The sequence below is a fragment of the Pteropus medius genome, unplaced genomic scaffold (genome assembly GCF_902729225.1).
Source record: "Pteropus medius unplaced genomic scaffold, Ma_sr-lr_union100, whole genome shotgun sequence".
Lineage (NCBI taxonomy): Eukaryota > Metazoa > Chordata > Mammalia > Chiroptera > Pteropodidae > Pteropus > Pteropus medius.
In genome coordinates, this window is record NW_024349519.1 from 8,617,780 (window position 1) to 8,628,431 (window position 10,652).

Genomic DNA, 10,652 nt, shown 5'->3' on the forward strand with positions numbered 1-10,652 from the left:
TAAGTAACGAACAAACCAAAAACGTAGATATTTTCATATTTCCTCTAAAGATTATCGTTAGAAAAGTGGAGAAATAGATCTTTTTTTTTGAGAAATAGATCTTAAATTTATATGTAAACATATAAATTATGTATAAAATTTATAAACTATATATAATTATATATAAATAATGCAATGTATGACATATTATATATAATATGATTCATAATTCTGTTACAATAAAAAAATAACTAAAGCCTGTTATTCTGGGAATGAATAGAAAGGAAAAAAATCAGTAACCAATATGTTTAAAATTTATAATTGAAAGCAAGGAGTTAATTCAACTAAATTTCTGCATACTTTTGAGTCTCTCTATCTTTTAAGATGTCAGAAAGGAAAAAAGGCTGTGAAATAGTCTTCTTAAATAGGAAAGAGAAGGTCTCAGTGCCATTTAAACACATGATATAAAAGTTTTGGAGGAACAAACAATGGACTTTAATATAACTCCTAAATAATAATTTATGCATTCACCCATAATACAATCATTAAGAGAATCTAATTTGAAATCTGAGAGAATTTGTTTCAAATCCTGGATTGTCTAAATGTCAGTGTCTGGCATTGTTGAAAAGATTAAACAAGATAATGTACATAAAATACATTCTAGAAATAGAACTTAGTAAAATACAGCATGACAAAAAGTGATTAAAATAATTTGAGAGAGAATCTAATGTAAAATAATTTGTAAATATAATAATACAAAGATTAATGTTGATAAAGATTAAAAAAGCATTGTTCTTTATCAGTAAGCAAAATTAAATTTTAAATTAGAAACATTTGTAAAATAGTTTTTAAAAAGATAAATATGATTTAAACTTTTTAACTTAACATTCTTGGTAGAGTAAAATATAGATACACATATGAATGATTAGGTTAAAAGCAGCTGAGAAAGGCAACATGGTAATGTGGCCATCTATTTAAGAATCCCATGGTGTTTGTTTTCATAATTAAATAAATGATTATTCACCTGAACATCATTACCATAATTATAGGTCCAAGTAATCACACTTTATTGTAAAGCTCTCCATAATGTCTGGCTCACAGTTTCCAAAAATTAAATTACTAAAGGAAAATATGAATTTGAAGTTCTTGAAATTGTGTTATGTTGCTGTTATAATGCATCTTTACAAAGTTAACAGAGGTAACCCCGTATCTCATAGTATCGTCTAAATGATGCTTATGGGAAACTTGGTATTACTTTCTCCTTTAGGAGGTAGTTAAGATTGTTTACATCCTTAAGGTTTTCTTTAACATATAGGAAGATGAATATGTTATGTTAGTGCAACCAGCAGTTGTTATTTTATTGATAAAATAACAATTCCCTTGATCATGAAAGTATTTAGCCTCTCAATGGATATACTACATTGGACAGAATATTGAGATAGGACCCAGATCTATGAAATTATATTGTCGGCACTCTGATTTTGGACTAGTCAATAAATCTCCTTGAGCCTTCGTTTCATTACCTCTAAAACTCTAAATTCTTTCATCTTTGCTCTTTCCATGATATTGTGAGTCTCAGAAGAAGAAACATATATGTAATATTTTGTAACTTATCAGTGTATTATTATAATTATATGTGTCCTCTCCTTGATCGAATCCTTAAGACTAGTCTACCACCATAAAATGATACTGGGATCCCCACAGGTTTTGAAGGCACCTGGAGATATAGCTAAACGCTCGAGATTTTACTACATAAAGTTGAACTGAAAAAGCTGTGAGATCTTACAGATATTGAACATGAAATTAAAATGTTCCCAGAGAGTTAATAGCCTACTGAATGAGTGATGTCTTGACTTATATGTCTACATTTAGTTAAGGAGATTTGATGTACCCTTTTCTAATTTCATGGAGAAGTTCCTAAATGGTGATTGGTCTTTAAAAATAATAAGCAAGGTAATAATTTATTTATCTTATGGTATTGAAGAAGAATTAGCATCCTCTCTTTCATCTTGAATAAGATTTAAAAAACATTCCATCATCATAGCTATCCAGCTTTTACCATCCACTAAAACATTTTAAAATGAGTTATTTTCAAGAATAGGAATATTCTTGAATATTTAGAATATCAGAGTTGCAAGGACATACCAAGAAAAAACATTATTAATCTTCCTATCATGAAAAAATATCTAAGCCATCATAATCAATACTATAAACACTGCTGGCTAAAATATTATCAGAAAATAGAGTCTATTTAGGCTCTCTTACCTTTTCACTACTTTCAATTTCTTACATGTTGAAGGTAATCAAGTTAATGTACAGCAAACGAAACCCCAAATTTCTTAGGTTGGACAAAAACCTAAGGGTGCAAATGATAGTAGGTAGCTGAGTTTCAGCAGAAAATTTGGAGTTTTCATTATTATGTCAAATCTTAAGTGACATTCAACTTCTTTATATAACATTTAATCATTTATTAAGTATGCTAAGTAGCTAAGAGCTATTGCATTACTTTACTCATCCTTAATTGACTTTATGAGACAGGTACTTTGATTACTATATTTTAAAAAGAAGTAAAATAGTTTAATTCCTCTTATGCGGTCACATAGCTAGTAAGAGGTGATTCTAAAATTCTTAACAAATATTTCATATAACTTTGATTCTAAAACTCAAATATAGCATTTAAGAGTCTACATGACCTGACCTCAATCTTCCTCTTTAGCTAACACACACACACACACATTTTGTCTAGACAAATAAGACTATTATTGTCTTTGTATCACACATTTCCATTGTTCTTGCTTTTATTGTCTCTTGTTATTTTGCTGGCATAGTCTTCCTCCTCATTGGGCTGATTAATATCCTACATTTTGAAATTTCCCACTATACAGCCTTTTATAAGCCCTCTCTCTGCACACTTAAAATAATTTTCCCTTTTTTTTTTTTACTTTATTCACATATTACTTTATATCTTCCTAAAAATACTAATCAGTTTTTGCCTTATAGTAATTTACAAACAAGGAAACTGAGGCCCAAGATGGGGTGTTAAACAACTTGTGCAAAGTTATTTAAATCATAAATTGCTATGTCCAAACTTCCAACAGAACTCTGATTCCAAAACTGTTCTTTCTTTGATAACACACCTACTCTCCTACAAGGCAAAATTCTAATGAAGATTTAATAGAATCTGTTCCTCTTTTCATATTACTGTCACGGTTAATGTATCAGAGTCAGATCAATTTAGATTTAAATAATGATTCAGATACTGATAACTACCTAATAGTGGATAAGTTAATCAAACTCTCTCAGTTTCAGTTTCTTCTTTTATAAGTTCAAAGAATGAATAATGTGCTTGTAAAAATTAAATATTATAAAATATACTAAATCTCTTAGCAGAAAGCCTCCCATCTACCATTTGCTCAATACATGCATTAATATCTGTATCAGTTATTATTATTTGTCAGTATGTTGGCATAGTTCAGTAAGAAGGTATTTTATGTCACTATTTTATAGTGGCTATACCTGACATATGACACTGTAATCAGTCTTATCTGTGATTATATTCATTGCTCAAAATTCAATTTCATATGACTATTGTGTAAACAGTATGTAGGATGAGATCTTATGTTTGTCATTCTAAAACTTAAATGAGTTATTTTCGTATATTTATATATATGCTTTCTATTTGTTTGTTTGCTTTTGCTTGCTTGTGCTATAGATTGGCCATTGAGTATAATGCAATGTCATTTCTCTTGGTTGCATGCAGCTGCTGGCCAGCCTATCATTTTCTTAAAAATTATATTTCAATCATATTTTCCATTAAAAAGAGAATAATAACCTTGAAGGCTTAGATTTGAAAATCACTAATGGAGCTCTGCACAGTAGGAGCAATCAAGCAAATTTGAACAGAGCAGCAACTAAAAGCCCATTTGCCCAAACTGATTTAAACTTGTTTTCACAAATAGAAAAAGCCGGCTGTTAGCATAGCCACGAGGAACATTTCCCTTGGGGTGGATGGGTGCTAAATGAAAGATGTAGAGTATCGAGGATACAGTGTATGTCTATGGAACAGAATACATTTATTGGTATTATTCATATGAATGTGATAACTAGTGCCAAATGAAGATTGATTTATTCCTCTAACCTGAGCATTTTAAGAGTCCAAGTTAGTGATCAACACACATTTACAAATGTGTGGGCATTATTTTGAACAGGAAGTCCCAGGTACAGTGATCAGAAATGAATGATTAAAAAGGACAGTAAACAGAGTGGTCTGAGAGGTTGAAAGATATAATTGTAGAAGGATATGTGCAGTAGTAAGAAGGCATTTTTTTTTCATGAACAACTGTAGATATGACATTAATAATAGGTAAAGGAAATTTTTATCTGTAATTTTTATCTTTCACTTATGAGGGTACCTCCTGACAACTGAATCAATGAATGTTCCTTTGGAAAAGATTTAGATAAATTGGGTTCATGAGTAGGAAGTTCTCAGCATTTTTTTTTCTGCATCCAACACACATATGGGATGTGGTGTAGTCCTGTTGATAATAGTAACTTACTATGACAGTGATTCAACTCGGGGCAAGGTCTCTTAATATCAAGGGGCACACCTGTGCCCCCACTCAACAAACCTAAGTTAAATGTGATATATATTTCTTTATACCCACTGTTTTTTAAATTAATTTTTAGGTGAGTAGAACCATACGTATTGTGAGAACAGTGATTGTGATTCTTGGTTTTGACATTCCAGAGTATCAGTGATTGTGATTCTTGGTTTTGACATTAAAAATGAATTTTAATTTACTTTGATAAAAAGTTTAACACGTCTTATAGCATTTGCTTGAAAGGTGAAATAACAGGTGTTTTAAAATTATGGAAAATCCAGAAATTACTATTTTAGATTACAATACTGATATTATGTTTGAAAGAGATCATATTGATAAGAATATTCTTTATATTTACTATTTGATATAAATGTAAATAGAAAACCATTAAGATAGTTACATATTTATATTGAATATGTAAACGTATAAATTGATTAATAGCAAAAGTAATGATGATAACTATCATATATAGTACATATTATGAGTTGAGTACCATTCGAAGCAACAATCCAACGAAGTAGGTATTATCATTCTCATTTTATAGAAGAGGAAACTGAGATAAAGTGGAAAGTAACTTGTCCAAGATCATAGAGCTAATAAGTAGCAGAACCAGCCTCTGAACTTGGGAAGTCTAATTCCAGAGTTTGTGAGAATCAGTAGTAAAAAAGGTAAATGAGTTTAATGTCCCTGGTGTAGAAGAAAAGTAAAGAATCAAATAAAAATATAAGAGCAAAGCTGAGATAAAGGAAAAACAAGGCAGGTGAGATCTTCCCTATGGAAGTACTGACTGTTTGCTGGAGGTGTCATCATTTTCCTGAAATGTAGTTATTAGCTACACATTTTTTAAATGAACCCTTTAAAAATTATAGCTTAAAAAATAATTAGATGTATACTAACCATACCAACATTATTAAATATTAATTTTTAAAATAGTATGCCTTTTAAAACAAGGATGAAATAAACTATAGCTACAAATAGACATCTTTTTTCTCTTTTATAAAAGTTATGCTGAGTTTTCCTCCTCGGACTGATAGTATAGAATTATAGCCATATAGATATGCTTCTGCTAATAGTGGGTTGTATTCTAAAAAGGGGTGATTTTCTACTCTTTCATAAAAGAGACGCTTTCACTTCATAACCATTATTTTGCATGCTATTTGATTTCTTAAAATTTTAACTTGGTTTACCTGTAACAACCTGACTGTTTTAAAGCCTGCTTCCTAATAACAGTTTTCTGAAAGCACATCTTGAGTAACTGCTTAAATCAAGAATTTTTCAAAATAAATTTAAAAGTTATATTACACTATGACATAGGAGTGTGCTCACTTTCTTTTTCTCTAGGGGAAAATGATTTAATTTAAAATTTAAAACAATATACTTAGGTGGCTCCATAGTGTAGTGGTTAGCACGTTTGCTTTACATGCAGAAGGTCCTGGGTTCGTGCCCCAGGTGGAGCCACGGACCATACCCCGGGTGTGCCAGGTCCCCCGAGTGCCCTGCGGGGTGCAGCAAGCGTGTGGAGGGAAAGACCTCGCCTTCAGAGATCCAGTTCTTAAGGGGAGACAGCAACATCTGTAGGTCAGGGCTGGAAGCGGGGGAGGAGGGAGAATTAAAGAAGGAAAAAAAACCCAATATACTTAGAAATTGTTCAATATCCTAAAATGTCTTCCCTGTGCCTTTTCTCTAAGACCTAAAATTACTGTGTTCCCAAACTATCACAACATTAACAGTTACAATCATTTCCAAGTTGCTTCAAGAATCATCATGTCTCTAAGGGGAAATTGAACTAATGTCCTCAAACAGCGCTGTGTTTATTAACTTAAGTGATCACTATAAATGAGAATGGAATTAGGCAATCTATTGCCAGAGTATTTGGTGCTGAGCTGATAAGGGCTCTCACATAATTACTTGTATAAAGATAGAGCAATCATTTTTATATGATGTAAAAATAAGAATGATGGTATTTCGGTAAGAAGTAATACCAAAATCTCATGCCAACTTCTGTGTTTTTATTTGTTTGTTTGTTTTTGCCTTTCAAAATAACATAAAAAATCAATGCAGGGGCAAGACTCAGTGTACTAAATATTTCAGGTTCCCACTAATACGAACTGTGCATTTCATGTTCATGTCCATATGATTTGATGATCTAGTAATAATTACATGTGTTTAGGAATCTTTAACAATAAACACTATTTTCTTTTTTTTACCTTGCATTGGGTGATATTTTTGGATGGAAATCTGAATTAGGCATGTATTAACTCTATTTAACAGGAAACAGCCCTGAAGAGGTTCAGCGCTTCATCCTATCAGGCGTCAGCCTAGATAGAGGACTCAAAACTGCAGAACACATGTAGCAACGTGGTGGGCCTATGGGGACCAGGAGACATGAGTTATGGGATGGGAGACTGGGAGGAACATAGAAAACAATTACATCTCCTTTTCAATAGAGTATAATAGAGTTTTGGTCACTGTTAAACAGCTGTTTGTAATGAATCACATATCTTTAAATTACATAGTAATTATTACTGTTACTCCAGGCTTCTCTGATACTCCTACAACCAAACACTTAACATGTGCTGATTCTAGTGTCTATTAAATAGCATAATGAAGTCTGTGAAGTAACTTTCTTTCACCTCTGTTTTAGTTTGTGCCATTCAGGGATTATATTGACAGAAGCGGAAACCACATACTGAGCATGGCTAGATTGGCTAAAGATGTCCTAGCCGAGATCCCTGAGCAGTTTCTTTCCTACATGAGGGCCCGAGGAATCAAGCCATCGCCTGCACCTCCCCCTTACACCCCGCCTACCCATGTGTTACAGACTCAAATATGACTGTGCTCGGAAATGCTCATGTTAACTACACATCAGTTGGAACTGCTGAGTCAAGCTTTGCTCCTGGTGCTCTGTAATGAACCAGGGAATGAGAAACTTTTCTCGGTTTGTTTTCAGAAGTGCTGGTTAATATGCTTTCTGGGATCCAAAATTAATGCTCTTCCTAAATAAACCAAAACTGTAAATATGGTTGTTGCATGAGCAACAGAAAAATTGTTTGAATGCTTGAAGCAAAATATGGATGTCTTCTCTGAATCTTTTACCTTCTTTTTTTTTTTTTCTTTTTTTGAGAAACAGCTAATTTCCAATGTGTTGTTGGGAAAAAGCACAAACTATGTTTTTAACTCAGATATTGTCCTCGACTGCTGGGTGTATGAGAAAGCAGTCCCTATGTATCAATGTTTACATGTTACTACTTTTTAAATTTCAATACTTTTATAACCGTTCTTAAAAATAAGAGTTTTGAATATTGAATCCTTTGTCTTCTAAATTGCAATAGCTATAATCACAAGAGCAATATCTCTTTGAATGACTGTCTGGACAAATACAACTGCAAACAAGGGAAAAGAAAGATATACTTCCATATTTCTCAGTAAGTGAATTGTCTTAGGAAGCTGCATCTGCTTAGTAATCAGTTCCTCTGCGTTGTTTGCCAAGTATGGGAGTTTAAGCTTAGCAGAAGTGTATCCTGTAAGAACATGCATTTTTCATGGAATCTGGGTTCTAAATTTAGACCGCAGTGAGTTTGTGTTTTGTAATGCTAAAAAATTTTTTAAAAGTGAAACATTGTGAACTGCAAATGCACAGAAAATACTTAGTGTAAAAAGTAGCATCTTTATATTAATGCTAGTTAGAAAGACTAAAACCCAGAATATTTAACTGTGAATCATGTAGCAGAAGTTTTGAACTTTTTATTCTATTATACCTTGTCTAGATATTTTAATTCAAAGGGATACTGGCTCTCTTGGATTCCTTATCACCTTTCCACATTGCCACGCAGGGTGCACAGGCTGGAAGTTTTTTGTGAAATTCCCAGTTAAATATACACAACCATGTGACTTAGTGCACAACACATTTGTGAAATAACTTACTCTCCTATATACCTATCTGCCTGTCCACAATTAATTGTAAAGAGTTTTTGCATGTACAGTTTTTACAAGAATTAAAGTTTTGTGATGTTGTGTCCAAATTAAAGCATTTCTTTAGAACAAATGGCCTTAAATCCTCACAGAATTCTTGGAAATGATTGTGAAATGCCTTCAAATAATAGAAAAGTGTATTTATTTTTTTCTTTTGTGTCAACAATATAACTACTTTATAATATTTTCCTTAGTTTTACTATTTACTACTTGGTTTATGTTTACTGTATGTTGTTCTCTTTGTCCCAAGTTGATTTAGGGTGACTTTTATAAGCATGAAACTATTTTACTGAGAAGAAAAATATATACATCCACATATCTAACAGTATCAGTGTTATATAATTATGTAATACTAAATTGTCCATTTTTAAGTATATATTAAAATCTTTAAAAGGATAACTATTTGCTCTGTAAATTTTATGTATAATGACTTGGAGTCTGACATTTCCTTTACTGATCTTAAATATTTATGCCAGTACAGTTTATTAACCTACAGATTTTTTATTTATCTTCATCTGTCCAAAATAACAAAAATAAATAAGATCAATATTCTTTCCTTTTTGTCAAACATTAGTTCTTTTTCTTTGAACTGATCGGAGAAAATTTAAAAAATTGCCCTTTCTTATCTAAATAATAATGTACCAAAACCTAGTAGGGGTAGATGGCTAAGAATGAAACAATCTCAGTTACAAACCTATCCTTTTTATGGCTGACAATAATTATCAGAAACATATGTGATGTTAGTTGTATGTATAGATTAGAAAATACCTACTCTTGTCTCTTCATTGAATAAATGACAAAAACAAGACTGAAGGGGTTGAGCGATTTATCTAAGACTAAATCAGAGGTCAGAGATCATTACCATTGTGAAAATATTTGTTAAGACTACCTGATTTTTGTGATTTGCCATTAGGGGCTGTGCAATGAAAAATTCCAGAAACAATTATTCACCTTTGCTGTGCTCCTCACTCCACCTTTCTGCCAAATATTCCTCCATTTGCTCTGCTGATACCTGAAAGATATTTAACAATAGGCAAAGCCTTTCATTCCAGAAAATATAGTGAGGTGCTGAGATGAAAGGCATGGAATAAATGTGTTAATAAACACATTTTATAAACATACTGATATAAATGTTTGCACCAAGACTTTTTATTTCCAAAAGGCTTTCTATATTAGATCTTTTCTTAAGATACCTTTTTCTTTTGATGAGGAAGACTTGGTACATCATGAGCATACAAATGCTGGAAAGGGCTTCCTTTGAAGATATGAAAAGGAAAATGAAGGAACCAATAGTACAAGCCTGAGCTATGTTTATCGCTCTTTTCATAGATGGTCATCCTAGCAATGTTCATAACTCACATTTCTTATTTCAGAACCAGAGTAAAGATTCACTAAATAGAAGTGTTTTTCCAATAGAGAGTAAATACCCATATCAAAATTATTTTTTTAATTGATGCAACCCCCCACCAACTATTTAACTTTATGGAAATATTTGTTTATAATTAAACAAAATATACTAACATCATAAACAGAAGTCTCCCAACGTAATGTTTGAACTAAGAATACTACTTAAAGACATAATAGTTCTGATTCATATCACAGAATTCTGAACAGTTTTAGAGGCAACATCTTCAAACCTCCTAAGCCAGGGTTATACTTCAAACTTTATCAAACCATCCTAACCCCATCATCTGCCATTGCTCCACAACCTGGGCCTTGGAGATGCTTTAAGGGCCAAAATCTAAGAGAAAGTTGACCACTGAGGTATTATCATGAAAAGAGAAAAAGCAAACTAATCTAAAGATTTGCTCATTTAGTTTTAAAGCAATAGTGGCCATGACCTCATGATTTTCTCATCACAGAGTTATTCAGTAATTTAATTTCCATGAAATAGGCCTGCTGGGCATTCCTAATGTATTTAGATAAGCTGATTTCATAAAGATAAGATTTGATATTAGTCACAGAGGTCAATATCATTGACCTTACAAATTAGGAGGAAGGATAAAGGAAAAAATATGCTTAGCATTGGCTTAAAAATAGCTCCTCTTTGGGAAATCTTCCCCATCTTATACAATAAGTTAATAGAAATTATAAGATTGA

The 10,652-nt window shown here is 32.0% G+C and overlaps 1 protein-coding gene across 1 annotated transcript in view; it reads left to right on the forward strand.

Annotated features, from left to right (window-relative positions):
* Positions 1–9,120, forward strand: part of CPNE8 (copine 8) — a 170,492-nt gene extending 161,372 nt beyond the window's left edge. Inside the window, exon 20 of the mRNA XM_039882322.1 lies at positions 7,225–9,120. Within this exon, the coding sequence (XP_039738256.1) occupies positions 7,225–7,413 (189 nt within the window). The 3' untranslated portion in view covers positions 7,414–9,120. The remainder of the gene's footprint in view (positions 1–7,224) is intronic.
* The last annotated feature ends 1,532 nt before the right edge of the window (positions 9,121–10,652 follow it).